At 40.1% G+C, this 23,587-nt stretch overlaps 1 protein-coding gene and 1 long non-coding RNA gene across 6 annotated transcripts in view; one reads left to right on the forward strand and one right to left on the reverse strand.

Moving 5' to 3' along the window:
• The window catches only part of CPQ (carboxypeptidase Q), a 537,298-nt gene that overhangs the window by 332,223 nt on the left and 181,488 nt on the right, over positions 1 to 23,587 (reverse strand). For all 4 annotated transcript variants that reach the window (XM_070477363.1, XM_070477364.1, XM_070477361.1 and 1 more), the window contains one exon: positions 20,761 to 20,968. In XM_070477363.1, the coding sequence (XP_070333464.1) occupies positions 20,761 to 20,968 (208 nt within the window). The remainder of the gene's footprint in view (positions 1 to 20,760; positions 20,969 to 23,587) is intronic.
• LOC110136589 (uncharacterized) lies at positions 6,102 to 17,220 on the forward strand. Of its 2 annotated transcripts, none has more exons than XR_002313680.2 (4): positions 6,102 to 6,202; positions 6,958 to 7,023; positions 15,873 to 15,954; positions 17,086 to 17,220. It is a non-coding gene; the product is annotated as an uncharacterized lncRNA (long non-coding RNA). The 2 variants fall into 2 exon arrangements; XR_011491524.1 differs by having other exon boundaries at positions 6,107 to 6,295.

The raw sequence follows: 23,587 nt of genomic DNA on the forward strand, positions 1-23,587 counted from the left end.
AGGGAAGTGCAAATTAAAACAATGAGATACCACTATAAGCCTGTTTGTTATTGTTTAGTCCCTAAGTCATGTCTGACTCTTTTGTAACCCTATGGACTATAGCCCATCTGGCTCCTTTTGTCCATGGGATTTCCCAGGCAAGAAAATTGGGATGGGTCGCCATTTCCTTCTCCAGGGGATCTTCCTGACCCAGGGATCGAACTTATACCTCCTGTATTGGCAGGTGGATTCTTTACCACTGAGCCCCCAGGAGGCCCAGTATAAGCCTATTAGAATGGCCAAAACCTAAAATACTGACAATACCATATCTGGCAAGGATGTGGAACAACAAGAACCTTCATTCACTGCTGGTGTAAATGCAAAAATGATTCAAACAGAAATGGCAACCCACTCCAATCTTCTTGCCTGGAAAATTCCATGGACAGAGGAGCCTGGCAGGCTACAGTCCATGGGGCCACAAAGAATTGGACACAACTAACCAACTTCATTTTCTTTCTTTCTTTACAAAACTAAATATACTCTTAGTACACAATCCACAAATCACACTCCTAGGTATTTACCCAAAAGAGTTAAAAGAAACTTGCACACAAATGTTTATAGCAGCTTTATTCATAACTGCCCAAACTTGGAAGCAACCAAGATCTCTGTCAATAGGTGAATGGATAAACAACCTGTGAAACATTCAGACAGTGAAATAATATTTAGCACTAAAAAGGGATAAGCTACTGAGCTATGAAAAGACATGGGGAAAACTTCAGTGCATATTATTAAAGAAGCCAAACTGAAAATGCTATATGCTGTATGATTCCAATGATATGACATTCTGGAAGAGGCAAAACTAAGGAGATACTAAAAGGATATGGTTGCCAAAGGCAGGGGCAAAGACAGAAGAACAGGCAGAGCATAGAGGAGTTTTAGGGCAGTGAAGACATTCTGTATACTATTATAATGATGGATATCTGTCACTATGCATTTGTTCAAACCCATAGAATGTACAATATCAAGAGTGAACCCTAGGGAATTCCCTGATGGTCCAGTGGTTAAGAATCTACCTTCCATGTATTTATCTAGGGTGAAACGGATAACCAGCTCAGGTTGGGTACATGAGACAAGTGCTCGGGCCTGGTGCACTGGGAAAACCCAGAGGGATTGGGTGGAGAGGGAGGTGGGAGGGGGGACTGGGATGGGGAATACATGTAAATCCATGGCTAATTCATATCAATGTATAACAAAAACTACTGTAATGATGTAAAGTAATTAGCCTCCAACTAATAAAAATTAAAAAAAAAAAAAAAAAAAAGAATCTACCTTCCAATGCAGGGGACATGGGTTCAATCTCTGCTTGGGGAACTAAGATCCCACTGCCACTGGAGAGAAGCCGCCACACCACAACGAAGACAGCACAGCCAAAAAAAAAAAGAGTGAGCCCATAGGAAAATTCTGGACTTTGGGTAATGACGATGCATCACTGTAGGCTAATCCTTGGTGAAAATTTTTACCATTCTGGGCAGTGATGTTGTTTGTGGAGTGGGTTATGTATGTACGGGGGTAGTGAGTACACGTGAAATCTCTGTATCTCCCTCTCAGTTTTGTTGTAAACCTAAAACTCCTCTTGAAAAATAGTTTTTAATAACATTCATGGGCTAAAGTCCCAAGAGTTCTTGGAGAGAAGAGCAAAAGTATCAACATGCTATCTTGACACATGAGGGTTGTAACAGCTAGATGAGGTTGCTCAGAGGTCTTTTTCTTTGATTCCCACTTTAAGTTATTAATGAAACTCCAACCTCCAAGTAAATATGCCATTGCCATCAATTGGCTTTGCCCCAACTATGCAGTTCCTAGTACTAAGCACATGTATCCTGGGTTGTCTACACTATTTGGTACTTTATTTCTTCGCTCACAATAATCCTTTTCTATGAATAAATTTCATCACTGAATTAGCAACAACATCAAACCTACAAAACACGTAAATCCAGAGCCAAAGCTTACAGGCTGGAAAAAATAAAGGTTCTCATGTGAACCGAGTATTGACTAAAAAAAATGAATGCCCAGCATTAAAAACACCTGCTTTGTTTGTGCACTTGGAACATCAATTTGTGTTGCTCTCTCAAAAGACTTTCTAAGTGACCAGTAACAGCACAAGTGCACAGTGCAAGGTTGAGGGAAAGAATTTCACTGCAAACATAAGCAAACAGCAAATGTCACATGAATTACCAGTGTTCAGAGGAGAAATTCCACCTGTGTCTGTAAAGGTTGATATTCCTCTTCCTGTTCTCAGGGTATGTTAAGAATTTAATGATTCATAGATTATAGCCTGCCATGGAGCCTTGGCCTTGAATTTTAGGATGTTTCACATGGACCAAAAAAAAAAAATCTCTCCTTTTACTAAATAACTTCCAGTGACAATTATGTCTATAGGTTCCCTGCCTGGCAAGTGAGAGTTGCCCTCCACCCCACTCCCCCCCCCCCCCAAAAAAAAATCGGTCCAACTGGGAAAGAATATTTAAGAATAGTAGTGTTAGTCACTCTGTCGTGTTCGACTCTTTGCGATCCCATGGATTGTAACCCGCCAGGCTCCTCTGTCCATGGGATTCTCCAGGCAAAAATACTGGAGTGAGTTGCCATTCCCTTCTCCAGAGGATCTTCCTGACCCAGGGATCAAACCCAGGTCTCCTGCGTTGCAGGCAGATTTTTTACCATTTGAACTATAGGGAAGATCCTATATTTAAGAATATTTCTGTTTGTATCTTGGCAAGACGTGCCAAACGTAGTCAAGGTGGGTGATTGTTCAAAATGTCAAAGTTTTTGCAATTTGAATAATAGACCTGTTTATTAAACAACTAGCAGGGCTCACAAGTGAGGCTTCTTCAAATATGTGCCCAAAGGGTTCTGCGGAGCATCAGCAGTAATAAGCACACGAGGGGAGGGAATTGTAGACTCGCTAGGCTGAGTCACTATCACGTTTTTTTTTCTTTGTAACTTCCAAGGAGAACTGCATTTGTATTTCAAGGTTTCCATTTGGGTCAGCCGTGAACAAATAAGAATAGGGGAGGAAGAGACAGACAGGCCACCTGGAACGTGAGCTGGGAGCCTGATAAGAGTTTCTCCTGTTGAGCCATCTGGTGTGTCCTGGCACTTGTCATCCAAATTATTGTTCTCCTCAACAAATTTAGCTTCCCCCAGACAGTTCAGCTTAAATGAGCTCATACTGTCTATCTGACACTTGTCAAAAGAAGAGTGAAAGATTTCTCTAAGCCCTGATTGAAGGAGAGAGGGAGGCAGAGAGAGAGAGTAAGCAAGTCAGCAGGAGCGAGAAGAGGGCAAGGAAATGGGATAGGAGCAGAGCAGGAGAGCAGAAAAGGAGCTCTTCCTTGAAGAGCCAGAGCATTTTTATCTTCACCTATAAATCTCATGCTAGAAGGTGGGAAAAGAAGAAAAAGGGCCACTTCCAATCATATTTGTTAAGGCAAATATGATTGAACACACAAAATAGGAAAACAGTACAAACTACCATCACACTCATCTAGTGTCATTTTTCTTTCAGGGTCTGACTGTGGTGTGGGGTTTTGTTTTTAGTTATGAAAGAAGAGAAGGCAGTGGAGAAGTCTGATCTGCTCGGGACAGCATGGCCAGCGCTCCTTTCCATCCCAGCTGGAACAGAATTCAGTAGCAGGCAAGGGTAAGTGGAGGAGTGATTCATTACCTATTTCTTGATTTTGAGCTTTGCATATCTACAGATCTGCTTTTTTTTTTTTCCTCCCCAGGTCTTGGGGAGCTGCCAATATGTGCAAAAGGGATGATGGTAATGGACTGAAGCTGCCACAGGCAAAGCTCTGAAAGTGGAGATATAACCAGTTGCCAGGAGGGTACAGCTTGTGCCTCTGCCTTTTAGTCTGGCAGGTAACAGGGAATCTCATTTAGGAGCCACAAGAAGGTACTAAATAAAGAGACGTAGGAGGGGCAAGAGGAAGCGCCTCACAGCAATATGATCAAAGACGTCTTTCAAAATCTACCTTCCAAAGGGAAAAGGCCCAGGACTGCAGAAGCCTCTTCACTATTGTTAATGCTGGTGCTCGTACATTTGTTGGCAGTTTGCCTCCTTTCATTCTCTCGACCCGATCTTCTCAACTGGAACACATCACTTGGTATCATTTCCACTTTTACCAAAGTGATCTTACAAAAACTCTTATCGATACATTACTTTCTCTATTTCCAGTTTGGTTACATCAGCACTGTCAGTTCTTAAGCTGGCAAACAGATGATCAAAGAAATTTTCTTCAAAATGTCCTAGGATACAATCTCGACCAAGTTACTCAAATGTAAAATGAGTCTCAAGTCCCCTGCAACCCAAGGGTTCAGCTGAGATTTAATATAAAGTACTAGAGTTGACTCATTGGAAAAGACCCTGATGCTGGGAGGGATTGGGGGCAGGAGGAGAAGGGGATGACAGAGGATGAGATGGCTGGATGGCATCCACGACTCAACAGGCATGAGTTTGAGTAAACTCCGGGAGTTGGTGATGGACAGGGAGGCCTGGCATGCTGCGATTCATGGGGTCGCAAAGAGTCGGACACAACTGAGCGACTGAACTGAACTGAACTGAACTCAATGCTTAAAAGCTGTTGAATATATGTTAGCTCATTTCCTTTCCCCACTTTGAATTAAGAGATTCCTAGGACTTATAGCAGAAAAATCCACATCAGTAATAGGCAGTATTTGGACATACATTCATGAACTTAAGTTTTTTCTCAGAGGAATAAATCCAGTTAAAAATCGGTATACTTTTACAATGCCTATTTGTGCTATTTATGAGCCTCAGAGTCCCTTGTAACAATTATTTCAAAGGAGCAGTATTTTAAATTCACCATGGTGTTATGGATACAGCTGATGCTAAGCAACATAAGGCACGTAAGCAATGAAGATCTATTTCACAGCTTCTTTCCTTAGCAAGGAAACAGATGAGATTTTGTCGGCCTCGCCTCCCTGGAGATTAAAAACCAAACCCCAGAGGAAGACCAGGTAGCTGACATATAGTCTCTTCCCCCACGGAGGGAAGAAAACACAAAGTCCGTGGAAAGCTTACTTCCTCACCAGGTGAGTTTCCATTTTCTGTGACAGTGTTCCTGATATAGTGAACTTTGCTGAGAGTACTATCAAAATGGGCAAGGCAACCCTATTATGTGGCATTTTAGAAGCACACTGTGCATGCTAACTCTTAAAAATATCCATTGGGGTGGGGGGAGGAGTCCCACAGAGATTAAGTCAATACATGTCTAAGTTAATTGACTCAAATCCTGGGAGGCTGCGTATAGCTGATAGAGATCTACCCATGGAGACATGAGAGAAAAGAAACATGTGATCAGGAGCTAAAAGGCACATTTCCCTGTTCTACCATAGCTGAGTGACCTTCAGCCCCAAGGTCACTGCTCCTTATCTCTAAAATGAAGGGGTGATCTTCAGCCCCAAGGTCACTGCTCCTTATCTCTAAAATGAAGGGGTGACCTTCAGCCCCAAGGTCACTGTTCCTCATCTCTAAAATGAAGGGGTGACCTTCAGCCCCAAGGTCACTGCTCCTCATCTCTAAAATGAAGGGGTGACCTTCAGTGCCAAGGTCAGTACTCAACTCTAAAATGAAGGGGTGGAGTAGACATTCTCTCAGGGCTCATCCAGCTCTCATCCAGCTCTACCATTTTGAAATGTAGGTCCTAAAAGGGAAATGGAGTAGAAATAGGAAGAAGCTGCTTATAAAGAATTGCAAGTGCCAAGCCACCGAAAACTGAGAAGACCTCTAAAACACACACAGAAATGAGGAAGAGGAGGAGGAGGAAGGTGAGCATCGTGTTACCAGCTCTGTCTGTGGAGGCCTCACCAGGAGCCCAGCTCAGGTCCACGGACTTTACAGTATTAACTCTCCTAATGCACTCTGACTCCATTCTGTCATACCTCCCATCATGTTAGACAAAATCAGAATGAATCTAGATATTCTGAGGAAGTTGACTAGGGATCCATTTACAGGATTCACAGTCACAATCTCCACCTGGTATGAGAGAGGCTCCAAGGACTACTGGTGTCATAATACAAAGGGGCGGGGCCAGAGGTCACACAGTGCTGAAGCCGGATCCTGCCACACCTGGCGATGAAAGTGTGGAGTGAGTGGTAGAGGTTCAGAAGCTGGTCACTCAAAATTCCTTCCAGTTAGCAGGTGTGCAAAACTGCAGCTGAAGGGTTCCATTCCCATGGGCGCCTACGTAAAATGGAAAGTCTCACTTGTCAAGAGCAGGTTCTGTAATTCAGGGTATGCTATTATGAAAACACCTCCTAATTTTATATTTTAATTTTCTTTTTTGAGAAAGTCATGTAACATGCAATCTGTCAGAAACCCTATGTTCATAGGGCACAAGCCTATGGTTGTACTGCAAACAGTGCACTGATGAAGTCACACGTTTTATTTGCGTTAACAGATCAAATAGCGTGTTAGCATATATAACATCTCTGTTCTAACCAGTCTGGCAATAAATACCAGAAAAAAAGACATACAAAAGCCATGATTTATTGAGAGAAAGAGATGTGTTTCAAGTATTCATGATGAATAGTCTCTTAGATTATTTAATAATACAAATAATGAAAGATAAATCACCTGAGAAAAACATTGACATTTCTTATTGATCTGACACAAAATAGTGAAAAATATAAAGGTAACAGAAAGTCATAACATGTATCCAAAGACTGCTGTCAATTCATTGTCACTATACACAAGAGCATCTGTAATGTCCTTAAACTCACATGTGAAAATAACTTGATAGCAACTTTCTGAAATCTGACAGCCTTAAAATGCATATGATATTGCAAACAAAAATCTGTCAAGCTGAAATAAACTTTCCCAAACTATCACTAATAAAATCTAAATTTCAACTATGGTAAAGAAAAAACTGAATTTTATTTTTATTCTCTCTATAGAAAATATAAAGACCAATCAGACTATGCAAGAAAAAAAAACAGAGGAAAAATATAGAAGCTTGACAGGTAGTTATTTTTTAAAAATATTATTTTTGAATTTTGTAATGTTTATAGTATTTGGCAGATTTCTTAAATTTGTAACTTGCTACAATTTGCTATTCTAAGTAAGTATTGACTTTATATCTAAATTTGTTTTTGTGATTTCGTATTCTATTTTGTAAAGAGACCCTCAAATTATATAAGTGCCTAGCCCTACAAAACTTGGGTCCTTCCTGGCCTGGAATATAAAAGACACCTGATGAATATTTATTGAATGAATCAAGTTGGTAAATGTCAAAAATTTAATTTTTTCTCCTAGATGTCAAATATTTAATTTTTAGAGGAGCAACCAGTGCAGAAACAGACATTCATTGAGCTATTAAACTATTACCCGCTGACTCATTGGCCAAGGTTGGTCACCCCTTCACAACCACCGATGACGTGGGGAAGATGCAGTGGGTGGATAATTTCCAGTTTTCTGTAGTCCACCACAGACACTGGGTAAACTCCTCCCAAACAGGCATTCGCACAGGCCTCTGCAAACCCACACTGAGACACATTTCTCCTGGAAAGAACTCTTTGGGAACACGCTCTTCAACATCAGCACCACACAGCAAAAAAGAGAAGAGAAAAGATTAAAACAAAACAAAACAAAACTCTGAAGAAGCTATCTCTGGATCTGAGATCTTTGCTTATTTTAATAATTAACAGCAATTATGGATGGGGTGAGGATTTTCACTCACATATGGTACACACTGGTAATGATAAACTCTAAAAATATTTCCAGAGCCATTACTCCTGAGTGCATGCTGTTAGTGACAAAGTTCAGAGGAAATGGGTGGTATTGATTACACCCTGCTAATTATCTGACTACCTCGGATAGTTTGGGTTCCTTTGGATTAAAAAAAAAAAAATGTGATTTCCTGTCAATGTTTCCAATATTCAAGCTTATCATAAAATATTAGCTTTGACACTTAAGGGCTTTGAAATTGTTGATGCTTTATCAACAAGAATGACAGTAATAAATTTTAATACATTCCTTTTTAAAAATCCATGAAGTGATAATCAGAAACAATAATAAGAGTGAAAGCTCTTCTTTACAAAAAAGTGCCAGCTAAAAAATGTACATAATAGGAATCACTGAATTAGGAATACATTTGTAACAGGCAATGTAATATCTGATGCATACAAGGATCATCAACACATGCTAAATTTTCATTGGATGAAATTTTAATGGAGAATATGAAATTCACAAAGTCTTAAAGCATCTCCCCATAATTACAATGTATTTATTTACCCTACAAAGGAGAACCTCTCTAACAAAGAAATCCAGAGATACTGCCTTAGACAAGTGATCAAACTTAGCCTCACTATTAAGGAAAACTGGTATTACTCATTTCCTTATATAATGCAATAGGAGGGACACAACATCATCCATTTAGAATTCTTGCCAAAAATATTTAACCTGAATTTAATAATAGGGAAATAACTAACTCCAAACTGAGAGACACTTTGCAAAACAATTGCCCTTATCCTCAAATATGTCAAAGTATTAAAATATTAAAAAGACTAGGGAACAATTCCAGATTTAAGGAGACTAAAGATACATGAACCTTACATGTAATGTCATATCCTTTATTGGGTTCTAGAACTTTTTAGAAAGCAGGGACATTAATTATTGAGAGTTGGGGATAACCGGAGATCTGAATGTCAATGGAATTTACATTATATAACATTTATACAACTATGTTAAATTTCCTAATTTAACATACTAATTTAACAATACTGCCTTATGTTAGAGAAGGTCCTTGATCTCAAGAAGTACACGCTCATATACTTATGATTTAAATACTCTGTGGCTGTACCTACCTCATTTTAAATTGATTAAAAGGTGAAAGAGAACAAATGTGGTAAAAATTAAATAAAGAATGTAGGTGAAGGGTCTATGAGTGGACACAGAAAGCAACTAAAAAACTTGATAAGTTAAAATCCATCAACATTTAAAACTTCTCATCAAGAGGCACTGTTTAAGATAAAAACAAAACTATAGGTAAGACACCAACCGAGAGAAAATATTTGCAAAACACATATCTGATAGTGGACTTTCATCTAGGATATATAGAGAATCCCTAAAACTATAGGTAAGACACCAACCGAGAGAAAATATTTGCAAAACACATATCTGATAGTGGACTTTCATCTAGGATATATAGAGAATTCCTATTACTGAATAATTTAAAAATGACCCAATTATAAAATAGAGAAAAGACTTGAGCAGACTATTCACAAAGGAAGATTTGGAAATGGCCAACCAATATGTGAATGTGTGCTCAACACCATTAGTTATCAGGGAAAATGGCTAAAACTAAACAGAATGAAAACACCATTTTTCAGTGAGAAAGTGGAGTAGGCTGAACTCTTACAAGTGGCAGGTAGCAACGCGACACAGGTACCATCTCTTCAGGAAAAAGTCCAGCAATTTCTTACAAAGGGTATATGAGTCATCTAATAGTCTTTCAATTTTACCACAGACTGATATTTTACCAAAAAACAAAGTTGGGGAAAAACATCTATGATGCTTTAGAATGTGGCTTCAGAAAATAGACATGAGTCAGTATATATCCATTTATAGTTGGTTCTCCATTCTTTTAATCTTAGATAATTTTTAATAGTAACTGTGAAAAAGTGAAACTGTTAGTCACTTAGTTGTGTCCGACTCTTTGCAACCCTATGGACTATAGCCCACCAGGCTCCTCTGTCCTGACACAGATTCCTGTGTCCTGAGAATCCATGGGATTCTCCAAGCAAGAATACTGGAGTGGGTTGCCATTCCCTTCTCAGGGGATCGTCCCGACTCAGGGATTGAACCCGGGTCTCCCACATTGTAGGCAGATTCTTTATCATCTGAGCCTCCAAAGAAGTCCAAAAGACCTACCCCAGGAGCCGGTTCCACTGCAGATGGATTCCAGGACCTTCTGTGTAAAGAGCAGGTGTGCTAACCACAACCTGAATCAATAAATAGTTCTTGAGTAACTGTCATGTGCCAATACTGTGTACTGACAGTACAATGATATACAAGAAAGATGTAGTCCTGTCCTTGTGGAGTTTATATTCTCATGGAGAAACACACACTGAACAAGTAGAGAGAGACAGAGAGAATTGCCAAGCTGATCAGGGGTCTGGTCCCTGGCCACTGATAGGACTCGCTTTATCGCTGGTCTGGCCACTGATCACCAGTCTGAGTTACGGTATCTTTGGCACTATGTGCGGGGACGGTGTGGAGCACTGAAAGTCAGGTCAGAGGGGGTGAGGAGAGAACAGAGTTTTAAGCCAAAGGCTGAGGGAGACTACAAGAGTGGGCTCCTGAAATCAGGAGATAAACAGAACCAAGGTCTTCGGTGCCTAAACCAAGGAGAGTTCTGGAGTTGCTGCTTTTTAAGGTGTTTCAGTTCATATCAACCCACCTACTTCATTCTGTCCTCATCCAAGGAAGATAATGATGATGATGATAACCATGACAAAGATAAGATGTCAGGTACAAAATTCACTAATTGCTTCTCATGTGTCAAAGTCTCTATATTGAATGCTTGATCCAATACAGTTCTCTTAACAACTCTATAAGATAAAGAGTATTCTCACCATGTTACAGATGAGCAGAGAGGTTCTCACATTAAACCATGTATGTAAATTCACACAACCTCTAAGTGGCTAAACATGCATTTGAATCTAGGTCTGTCTGATCCCAAATCCCACTCTCTGTATTGTTACTTTGTTCAACTCCAGTCCTTGTGGTGGGCTTCCTTGGTGGCACTAGTGGTAAAGAACCCATCTACCAATGTAGGAGACATAAGAGATGCGGGTTCGATCCCTGGGTGGGGAAGATCCCCTGGAGGAGGAAATGGCAACCCACTCCAGTATTCTTGCCTGGGAAGTCCCATGGACAGAGGAGCCTGGTGGGCTATAGTTCATCAGACTATATTGGCAAAAAGTTGGACATGGCCGAAGTGACCTAACACCCACATACAGTCCTCCGGGTAGTACCTTCTGATCAATACTTTCTCCAGGGGGCTAGAGATGCCAAAGGGTCCTTTGGATTCAAGAGGACTTTTGGAACAGTCTTCAGCTTTGATGTGAGAAAGGGAACAAAAGGGCAGGCAATAGTAAAAAGCAGACTTGAGGCTACTGGGGATTATTTTGGTTCATATGCTACACTGGACATTTTTCAAAGGACGCTGTATAAGCAAACAACACTGTCATAATCCTGAAACCTGAATTCAAAATGCATTAATTTCTTTTTACCACTAAGGATTTGGAGAAACATGCCATAGTGATACGGTTCTTAAGCTTATGCTTTCGGTAATCAGAAAGCTGGAAAATAGAAGATGAACATTTACAAATATTTTAAAATTATGAATGCAAAATATCAGCCAAGAATAAATCTTTATATCAAGGTTACAAGCAGATGAAAAATGACAGTCCGTACTGGGAATGCAAACAGACCATTAATTATAGCAGCCTCACAAAGCACCCAAGTAATAGCAGTTTGCAATTCTTTACCAAAATTTACATAACTGTATAGTCTCCTTTCAGATTCTAGAGATTCTATTTTTGATAAGTAGCAATTCAGAAGGTTAGCTACCTCATCTCTATTATTATTCCACTTTTATGAATATGAAATGGTGACACCTTGAATTTACATGTTAGCAAACCTAATAGACTGCCTCTAATGCTTTTTATTCATTCATTTCGGCAATATTGTGTGCCAGGCAGTGTGCCCAGCCCTGGAGACACTGAGATGAATAAGACACAGAGTGTGTCCCCAGCAGAACTTCCAATCCAGAAAGAGAAACAGACTAGTAAACACACAACCCTAACAGAGTTTGAACAAACTAAACAGATTGAGATCAAAATGGCAATACAATGTTAGGCGTTGTCTCCCAACCAGACAGCAGCAATTACAACAGTGATATTAAGTAAATTAAGTTCTCTCTCTCTTCCCTCCCTCTTTCCTACCTGTCTTCCTTCCTTCCTTCTCTTCTCTTTCTTTTTCCTTCCCTCCCTCTCTCCATGTTTCCCTCCCTTCCTTTTTTATTCAGTGAGTATATCCATTCATTACTTAGCAAAATTATATAATAATAGTACATTACATGTATGCAAAACTTACTTTGTGTCAGGCAATAATAGAATTTCATTTAAACCTCACAAAATTCTTGGAAGAAGGTACAATTTTCCCCTTTATACAGATGAAACTGAGGTTCAGAGAGTTACCCAGTATGCCAAGGTCACACCCTGTCAAGAGACTGAATAAAGACCCAGGCACTGTGACTCCAGAACTGGGGCTGGAGTACTCTAGAGAATACACTGTCTGAGTCTACCTGTTACCAGATAATAGGCCTGCCTGTCACACTACCTGAAGCAGTAATAAGAACTCAGTGATTAAAGGACATTTTGGAATTTCTAACAAAGGTTTTCTAAACAAAGGATCTGCCTTTCAAAAATCAGAGAGACATGAAAAAAAATGGATGATGAGAAGAAAAAAAATGCAGTGTTCAGTGTGGGCCTTCTCTGGTTTCCCCCTTGGGAGCACTGCGGCCCTCCACCTGCATTCTGCTTGATTACCGTGCATCTGTTAGGGGCCTCAGAGTGAACCGAGCAAAAACAAAAGCAGGAAGAAAAAGTGCCTACTAATCGAGGTTGGTCCAGTTGTACCATCTGAGTCAGGGTGATACTCTCTTTATTTTGTAATCACCAGTGGCACATATGCCCCCTAAGTTGCAAAAATATTTCAAAACAACTTAAATCAAGCTTGATAGTTAATTATGCTGAGGTCATGCCAAAGAAGCAAACCACCAGGACATCAAATATCCAAGACAGTCTAAGTGCAAAGTAGCAGCATTAATTTTTCTCCCATTAAAAAACAAAGGGAGGGGGACAAGCTTCTTTACTCTCTTGAGGATAAACTGGCTTTTAATAATCATCTGAAATAGACCTCTTAAGACATTTCACCTCTGCTCTGAATGTTTGAAACTGGTCCTCTGATTACAAAAATGTTCATGTTAAATCTCATCAAGATGCTTTCTTAAGATGAAGAATGTTTTATAAATTGTAAAGGTTTTAATCAGAACCCTCTTTGAAGCTATTAAATGCTTCAATGTAGCCCGACCATTGCTTCAATTATGCCACTTATCGACTCTGTATTAATTAAGTATCATTATAGGCACTGATTTATATCCTTCCTCACAGCTCTCTCGCCAGATGGTCCAACATTCTCTCTCTCTGACACTCTATAAACATCACCTGGATTCACTCATATTTCTCTCCAGCTGAATGTTTAATCAGCTCTTAGTCATCTTCAAATTGGATTGCTTCTCTTCTTCCTCCTCTTCACTATACTCTATCAATACAGTACACAAATGCCAAGTGATATAAAACATAAACCAGTGGTAGTTACAAAGCCAAGTTCTATTATCAGCTCATTCGCACCTCAATGAATTCTTCCCCAGTATGATGATACACTTCTCACAATAAAGTGAAAGGAGAGACTTTTTGCTTCCTTAGCTGATTAAAACTTACAGTCTGTGTTCAATTATCTGGGGCAATGGAGAAAATAACTAGGAAAAAAAAATGTATATCTGGCAATGGGAGTACAATAGACGATTTGGCCTCAGCAGAGTTCCTTTCTCAATTATATTTTGCTTGGTCTAACATAAAAATTATTTTGCATTCTTGAGCTCACACATTGAGAGAGCAGGAGGCAGAAGTCCCAAGGTATACCACACTGCAAGGAAGCCAGCCTAGAATTTTAAACTGCCCTGGGTGATCCAAAAAGTAGATAATAGAGAAATGGAAATGCTTAACTGTTTTTCTTACAAAACATAAAAAGCAGATTAATGGGACAATCTCACAGCCACTTCAAGTTCAAAAGGTCTAAAAACCATTGGTTGTGGTGCCTCTCTATGGTCCCGTCTCTTATCATTCTTCAGTCCCCAAGCTGGGCGAAGGGAAACGGAAACTGAGGCAGACCAGAGAAGGCACAGGACATTAACCAAAAGGACTTGGTGCTAACCCACGAGGCTGCAGTTTACCTTACAAAAATACAAGGTGTCTCCTCCATGAACCCCTATTTTTACATAAAACTCATGACTTTAAAATACTGGGCTGGATTGAATGCAGATTCAACCTTTGGTTTTCAATCCTTGACGTACTGTTGACTTTGACTCCTCGTCTTTCCTCCTTTCAAATGAAACCGGTCCTTAAGTTTTGATATTTTTTCATTACCTTTTTGTATGATCAGGCCACTCAAGATGGCTGTTCTCTTGCTCTCAGTACATCCCCTGCTCAACCAGTCCCTGCTTCACCAACATGCACCCTCATGACTATCTAATTCTCTTAATCGTAAGGCTTAATCGGAGTCGTGCTTGCCTACGTTTGCCTCCTGCCCCACTGATGGTTTCTCCGATAACCGATGAGCCAACCTGACGTCCCTTCCCCCACCCTCCTCTACCCCAAGAAGCAAACACTGCTGCCACACCCTGCCTGCTATCTGCCATGCACAGTGGGGTGTCACTCCAGGACTCTGCTTCCGAGTCGTAAAATCTTCTACCCAATAAACTGCTGATGGCTGCTGCCCTCTCGGGGCTCTTGCTTCAATCTCACGGTTGGGCAGTTACACAGCCTGCCGGGCACAGCCCAACACCCTTCTGCTGTCTCTTCCTCTCCACTCCCACCAGCCATGTCCTCATTACTTCACATCTGCATTAGGAGATCAGTGTCCTTACGTTCACAAAGCACATCATCTATGCTCACCAAATTGATCTAAACAGTAGTTCCCAAACTTTAACATACCTCAGAATCACCTGGAGGGCTGTTTAAACCACATACCGCACCCCCCAAGCATGTTTTAATTTAATGGGTCTCAAGTGGAGCCTAACAATTTGCATATCAATAGCTCCCAGGTGAGGCTGATGATGCAGAGAAGGGGAGGACAGAAGATGAGATGGTTGGATGGCATCACAGACACGATGGACATGAGTTTGAGTAAACTCTGGGAGTTGGTGATGGACAGGGAGGCCTGGCGTGCTGCAGTCCATGGGGTCGCAAAGAGTAGGACATGACTGAGCAACTGAACTGAGGTTGATGAGGTTCCAGGGACCACACTTAGAGAAACAGTGCTCTAAAATGTCACCTCCAACTTTAACACAATCAATGATTCCCCATTTCCTCCACCTTAAACTTAAAACTCCTTAACCTGGTACTTTGGATTCTTCATAAAGCTGGTCTCTTCCTCTCACCTCAAAATAATATTTCTCTGATCTCCCATGAAAGCCTGTTCCAGTCCAACTGGTCTACTTAGATATTACGCAATACATCAAGCAGTCCCACTTTCTTGCCTTGATCATGTATAGAAAGTCTCTCCAGCTCCAATCTCTTGTTCAAGTTCAACCTTTTCACTGAGTACCCAAAACCCACATTCTTAATGCAGCCAGCCCCCATCAAACCGCTGCTACCTCTTCTAGACTTCTAGAGCATTAGCTCTCCAAGTTTCTGGTTGAATCTAAAGTGCATGGACTTTAAAGTCAGAGCCTTTCTGAGTATGACTCCTGGTTCTTTCATTAGCAGTGTAATTTGACTAGTTATATAGCCCTTCTGAAACTGTTTCTCCCTCCATAAAGGAGCAATAATAATATCTATTTCCACAGGTTGTGTAAAGAATTAATCAAAACAAAAATTTTAAGCCTTCTAAGAAGTATAACCAAAATATGCTTAATAAATGTCAATTTCTTATCTTGGTCCCTTCTCCCAATCATGCATTTAGCACTAAATATAAAATATATTATACTAATCATACATTTTAAGCTAACTCTCCTCTCTTTTAGCCAGATAGAATATTTCTGAGGAACCAAAAACATGTCTAATTCATCTTAGCAACCCCAGTGCCTGACAACTTCTGAGCAACAGGTAAACTCTCAATAAACATTTACTAAAAAATATGATTAATTTGAGGAATAACATAAGGCAAGTGGTTTCATAGAGCAGATCTTCTCTGCAGAGCTTAAATCTCTTACAATCACTTTCATCCTAAAATATCTTCCTATGACAAGGCAAACTGTATTTTACACACAGGAAAACTAAAATAGATCTAATGAGAATCCCTATTAGATAGTCCCCACTTGATACTTAATACTGAACAAGAGAAAAGTCATTATAAAAGCATCAATGAAGGAAAAATCTTCTCTTTGAAGTCAATTTGAACACAAAAACACTAATAATGGGAACACAGAGAAATAATGACAAAAAGCCCACAGATAATGCTGTAACAAGTAATGGGCTGCCTTTCGAGGACCTCTTTCATGTAACCACGTGACCGTTGTACTTCCAAAACGGCTGACACATATTGCTAACTCTACTGACAGATGTCAAGTCAAGATGTTGGTAAAACACATTGCCTGTCCTTTAGGAGATTCTCTAATTTTTAAATCAAGCAGAAACAAATTACAGCTTCTATTCTGTTCTCCAGAGTTGCTGACTTCTACACTATTCCTAAACAGAATCCAGTATAACCCACTGGCATAGAGCTAAGGGTGACAGAAAAAAGATATAACCTGGCATATTGGCATCTGGATATTTTCCTCCAAATACAGAGCAAAGTGCCATAAAAGTTCAAGTTATTTTAAATTCACTATACAGAGGCTACACAGTTTGATCCCTGGTTTGTTGTAAGAGCAATCTGCCATAACTGATCACATAAACTCAGACAAGTTGATTCCTCCAATAGTCATTTCCTGAGTGGCCACTATGTATCAAATATTATACAAGATGATGGGGATACCAAGGTAAAGTGTTTAATCCATGTTATCCTGGAACTTACAGTCTACTGTAGAGTCAGACAGTTGGAGAAGACTGTATAGTTGTTCACCAAACTTGTCTTCCTTTCATGGTGAGCATGAAAACAAACCAAATTTCCCAGCCTCCATATAACTGCATTGTGGACATAGAATGTGAGTAATGAGGTGTGTCATACCCAGGCCTGACCACAGAAAGCCTCGCCTTTGATTATTGACTTTCTCTCTCCATCTCCTTATTTGCCAGTTGGATGCAAGGGACCCTGACGAGGACTCTAATTTCTTAGAGGTGATGGAGCCACAAGATGGAAAGGAGCAAAAGGCCACCTGCTGAACACTCTCTTGGAACTATTATGTGAACAAGAAAGAAATTCCTATTGTGTTAAGTGGCTAAATTGTTTGTTACAAAAACACTTGAAGTGAAAGTGAACGTTGCTTAGTTGTATCCGACTCTTTGCCATCCCATGGACTATACAGTCCATGGAATTCTCCAGGCCAGAATACTGGAGTGGGTAGCCTTTCCCTTCTCCAGGGAATTTTCCCAACCCAGGGATCAAACCCAGGTCTCCTGCATTGCAGGTGGATTCTTTACTAGCTGAGCCACAAGGGAAGCCCAAGAATACTGGAGTGGGTAGCCTATCCCTTCTCCAGGGGATCTTTCCAACCCAGGAATAGAACTGGGGACTCCTGGATTGCAGGCTGATTCTTTACCAACTGAACTATCAGGGAAGCCTTACAATACTTGATCTATCATACCAAAGCATGAACTCAAACTACCTCCAAGATAATATGATACAGAGTATGCATAGCTTGAAATGGGATACCCAAAAGAGGCAGCTCACCTGAGCTGAAGCAGGATACGGGGAAGGGCTCCTCAGAAGTGCTTAAAATGAATCTTGAAGGACAGTATGAGATAGTGAGAAAGGGAATAGAAGGTTGCAGAGGAGAAAGCATTTGCAAAGTCATGAAACTTTGAGGAAATGGGCTGCATTGGGGAAGTCTTAGTGATTCCTGCCAGTATGTATTTGCTAAAATGACAAAGAGCAGAACCTAGGAGATGTAGTAGCTACTAGAGACGATGGATAAGGGAAGAGGAAAAAATAATCAAGAACCACCTAATTTTAGAAGGCAGAAGAGATGGCATCAAGATAGAAAATGCAGGAGAAAAATGTGAAAGAAGGAGTTCAATTTTGAAAAAGAAAGAAACTGAGATAGCTATGGAACCCCCAAAAGACGAATCGGCAGGTGGCTGGACGTGTGGCCCTAGGGTTCAGGCAGCAGCAAGGACAGGGGAGGCGAGTTTGGGAAGGGCCGCTGCACAGGTGCCGGCTGAAGCCAGAGGCAGGGTGGGACGGCTCAGGTAGAATACTCACAGCGAGAAGCCAGAGAAACAGGGAAGGAAAGAGGAAGTGGGAAAGAGGGAAGGGGCAAGAAAAAGAATGTGAGAAAGAAGCCACAGATGCCAAAGATTGTGGAAAAACGCTTCAGAGTGGTGAAATAAGAGGACAGCCTGAAAAATGTCCACTATATTCAATTAGGCAGCTATTTGTGACCTTAGCAAGTTCCATTTCAGTATCAGGAAGAGCTAAGTTAAGATGGCCTGGAGAGTGAATGAGGGATAAAGAATTACAGACTGGAATACAGAATACTCTTTAAAGAAAACTGGTTTCTAAAAAACAATTAGCCCCAAGTGGAGAGAGAGAGAGTTTGTTTCACTTGGATTTTCATTTTTCAAGAAGCAAGACTTAAACATGTTAACATGTTGAATTCTCTGAGCTTTTATTTCTCTGTAAAATGGGGGTAATAAGGCCTCTTCTTCTTGGTCCATTGGATTGTTGTCAGAACAAATAAGATGAAAGATGACATATGTGAAAGTCTAAAGTTCTACATAAATAGCAATGTTTTGTATTTATAAATGTTGAATATATAGAGTTATAAAAGTTAAGAGGCCATTGAAATATGGCTGGCTATAAAATTAATGAAAAATTATAATCAGTCTAGATCTAGAAATATTAAGCAAAATGGCTTTTGAACACACACTACATGTTGGCAACCACAAATCTTAGAGGTTAATGACACAGGCTAATTTTGCTGGACAAATTTCTTCTGGTGCATCTAGGTTACAGCCTGAGTTTCCAGATGTCTTTGTTATACCAGGGGAAAAAAAAGGCCAGTGAACCCGAGCAAATTGCTGTGCATTAAATCATCTGGGAATTTTTCAGTCTTATGAGTAGTAGTTTTTAAATAAATGTTTCTGGCATTTACCCAGTTTTGCAAAGCAACAGACTAGCCCCATAATTTAGGTCTCAGGACCAGTGAAACCATGGTGAATGGCCACAGGCTGCTGAGTATGTTATTTTAAGGAGTGACTGAAGTATTCTGGGAAGTGAGCTAGCCATCTCAGGACTTCCTGCCTGGGAAGACTAACCATCTGAAAGAATATGGCCCAATCATTATTTCACTAGTCACCAAACTTTTAAGGACTCTACAAAGAGCATTATTTTAAGCACTATGACATCACTGTAACTAGGTTTTCTCTCTTAAAACTTGTAACAAGTGGTTTTAGCATGCCCCAACCTCCTCCCTGGGAAGATATCTTATCCCTGTAAAAGAAAAATGTCCCTTTCCTTTTCTGTGCGCTTTTGAACAACTCCTCTGACTGGGCTCTGATGTCTCAGTTATTTTCAAGGACATAGGGTGCTAATTAATTGAGGTGACTTCAGCTGTGACTTCAGCGCCAAAGAACAATTGTGCAGAATACAGAAGTCTTCCTTTACAAAAGATACTAAGGATCTAGTCTTGAGACCCAAATAAACCCTATTTGCAATTACTTTTGCATGTTTCTTTTATCTTAAACAGACCGAGCTACAAGGCTAAAATGGTGTTTCTTTTATCCATGTTTCTCAAATATTTTATCCTTGATATGTGACACTACCATATGTAGCTATTAAATTGGCCCAATGTCTCCAGGTCAGTTTTTAGAACTTTTATCCACTTCAATGCCAAATTTCCTCCCAGGGCTGAGGGTCAATAAAGTGCTTTGCAAATACCTCAATCAGAAATACAGAGAAAAAGACAAAGCTTCCATTGCCCTCAAAATAGACCTTTATAGAAAATTGAGTATCTTTCATAAGTTTACCTCAATCTTAAAATAATTTTGTGAAAGTATTGTCATTAATTATCACCAATTAATAGAGTAGAATCCTGAGGGCCAAAGAGTTTTAAGAATATTCCAAGGTGGTATGAGATTAATAGGTATAAACTACTATGCATAAAATAGAGAAGGAACAAGAATATATTGTATAGCACAGGGAATTATAGGCATTATCTTGTAATAACTTATGGAGTGTGATCTGCAAAAACACTGACTCATTTTGCTGTACGTCCAAAACTAATAAATACTATAAGTCAACTATACTTCAATTAAAAAAAGAACATTCCCAAGGCCTCTTAGCTCTTTAGAAGCAGAAGCAGGTCTATACCCAAGGTCCTCGGCTGCCTCAACACTCTCCACTACACCATAGATGGCCCCATCACGTTACCCACTATTTGTGTTTCACTTCTCTAGCAACAATGGAAAACAGCCTGGCTTCCTCTGAAGTCATTAGGAATCTCTGATGAAATGCAGACGTGAATTCAGTTCTCCCTCCAATGAAAATACATAAAACATACTGGTTATATAAGGAATGTTATGGGATCATCATGGATGTGGAAAACTTTTTAAAGGAACGCACAAATGATGCTTGGAATCCTGAAAAGGCCAAAGAAGATATTACAAACAAATGACCAAATGTGCAATGGGGAAAAATTCCATGAACAATCAGTATTTTCACTTGACTAGTTTGTTTTTATTTTGTAAGGGCTTCTCTTTGATGGAATACCCTGGTTTTTTAAAGCATTTCTAATGAACTCAATGACCAACCTGTAGATGGAGAAGGAAGCCACGGATCGAATGAGGGATGCCAAAGCCCCCACTTTGGCTGCTTCCACCGCCCCCTCCACGCGGTACTGCACTGCTGCAGAGTAGTTGGTATAAGGTTGATTGTAAACGACGATCTTCCCTTTTGCGTCTGGCCCTCTTCTCTGCAGTTCATCGAAAGAGGTCACCACTAGAACTTCCGCAGTAATGCCTACAAATAAAAGTCATGCAAGATTAACGCATGGTTTCCGATCAGCCAGGTTGAATTGGCACACAAAAGGTCACACATGCTCTATCCACTACATCTGGCAAACCGGTTTGCAAAGATCAAAGTTTCAGAGCCATTTGCTATGGGAGAAAGACTGTGGGGGTTAGCCAGTTTCCCAAGAAAGAGAAAAGGCATTCAAAACATTTAATATACGACTCATTAGGTTTTTCAACTCGCTTGACCAGCTGCTATTAAATCACAAATTGCTTGCAAAGATGTCTTTTTTTGTCTCTTTCCCACCCTAACAGGTCATGAGTTTCACAAAATGACACTAATTATTTACTTAAAAAACACATTTTAGAAAGCTCCCCTTGGGATTAGTGAAACACATTTATCTTTTCATAAAACTATTTTGATATGTGGCTAAACAACGTTCATTGACATCATACAAAGGATGGCAGTTTATACAAAAAATATTCTTAGGAGCCAATGATTTTCATACTTCCAAGTTTTAACAAATAGTTAATGTAACTCCTCCCAAGAGTCACAAAAAGTCAGCTTATTTTCTTTCCTTCTTTGTACTGAATCCTTTTAAAGAATGTGAAAACTGCCCATGTCTCGATTTATAGGACTTGTTCATTACCAAACATATCACTATTCTTCACCTAAAAACTCTGAAGATGCTATATAACTGTTCTATAATCCTCTTGTCTCATTTAGAAAGATGTGACATATTTTTTCACACCACAAGTCTTGCCCAAATCTTCCTGATTAGGACAGGGTTTCACAGCTTCTGAGAAGTCATTCAAAAACTGCCAGACCACTGAGGATTCAATTTGATGGCACAGTTACAGTGACAAGAAAAAAAATATTTAGCAACAAAGGCCAGATGCAGTAGCTAAATATAACGATCTAAAGTAAAGAGGCAGGCGCCTACTGTTTTATAGCTTTAGCCAGGCAGTCATGAAATATGGCAGTAAAAAACCCAAGTATCAACATGGATTTGGCATATTTCTTTAATCTTGCAAACTAGAGAATCAAGTTCTTCTGGAAGCTTAACATGTCATTAAAATAGTAACTGTTACTTGGAAAATCCTTCTTAAATGCACTGCAGGTATGAGAGAATTCTTGCTTTCAACATGGGCCCCACCACAATGGACCCTTTGAGCTGGCTGCTCTCCGCTTCTGGTTCCACCATCAGACTGAATCTGTACTATCACTTTAAAGTGATTGACTACAGATCTATAAGTATGTCTCCACCAACACTCAGAACTCAGAACTTAGTTTGTAATCTAAGGAAAGCAATGTACAATTATGAAAAGTAAGGAAGCCACTAGCTTTTTCACATGATAAATATGTTTAAGAATACAAATAAAAGCTTGGCTAGACGGAGTTTCAGATTCATAACTTTTTGAAACCTGGAGTTACCTTGAAATTTGACTGGTGTTATTGTTGGCATGTCCCAGGAATTTTGTTGATGCTTTTCAGCTGTTTCTAATGAATAACAGATTCGATGGTCCACCCAAGGGGTGTCCCAGAAATGGGGTAATTTGGGCATCTGGATTGGAGCCACTAGAAATGAAGCCACGTTTCTATAAATTTTCATTGGCCACTGCAAAATTAAAATCATACAAGGGGAGTGCTTCACTAGGGTCTATAGTTAAGTTCTTTTAATAAATGTGAGTGACAGAGTTCTAATGAGCCAAAATCTAACCTAGACATCAGTTGCCAATGCAGGACACTAGAAGCAGCTATAGGTCAAAATCTACCACCAAGAACTTGCAAGAAGTCTTCAAATTAATCTGTTTTCCTGAAAGCTTAGGGTCATCTCTGATTCCTCTGTCTCCTTCATCCTCTAGGTCCCATCAGTCCTCAAATACTGAGACTCTTACTCCTTAAGTATTAACTGAAAGCAGGTCCTCTGCTCTGCCACATTACACCTCTCACATCAGGCTCTGGTGTCCTTCTGTTTGGACCATGAGTCCCTCCTCCTTCACCTCACCACCACTACTGTCCCAGCCTCCAGCCCAGCTCCCTCAAATTTAACTTCCGCAGAGCTGCCAGAGTGAAGGACTCGAACTGCTGAAAAGTCACAGCAGCCTGTGTTACCATCTCCCTGCCCCCTGCCCCTTCTGCCGATTACTGGTCACTTCAACGTAACAGTCAAAGCCTGTCTATCTCTATAGACACGGGCTCCCTTTTATTTTAAATTCGGTCAATGCTAAAGTTAAAAGTTCCCACTCTCACCACAGAAGTTCACTTCTCAGGGTCTTTGTTCACAGTGTGGTACATATGTCTTGTTGATCCCGCTCTCCCAACTTTGTCGTGTGACTAACACCTATTTATCCCTCAGATGCTATTTAAGAATCACTCCCTCAAACTCTCTTCAATATTTTGCAACAACCTATATCGGGAAAGAATCTAAGAAAGAGTAGATATATGAATATGTATGACTGATTTACTTTACCATACACCTGATTCTAGCACATTGTATATCAACTATTCAGTTCAGTTCAGATCAGTCACTCAGTCTTGTCCGACTCTTTGCGCCCCCATGGACTGCAGCACGCCAGGCCTCCCTGTCCATGACCAACTGCCGGAGTTTACTCAAACTCATGTCCA

This window comes from Odocoileus virginianus, chromosome 15, assembly GCF_023699985.2.
Source record: "Odocoileus virginianus isolate 20LAN1187 ecotype Illinois chromosome 15, Ovbor_1.2, whole genome shotgun sequence".
Taxonomy (NCBI): domain Eukaryota; kingdom Metazoa; phylum Chordata; class Mammalia; order Artiodactyla; family Cervidae; genus Odocoileus; species Odocoileus virginianus.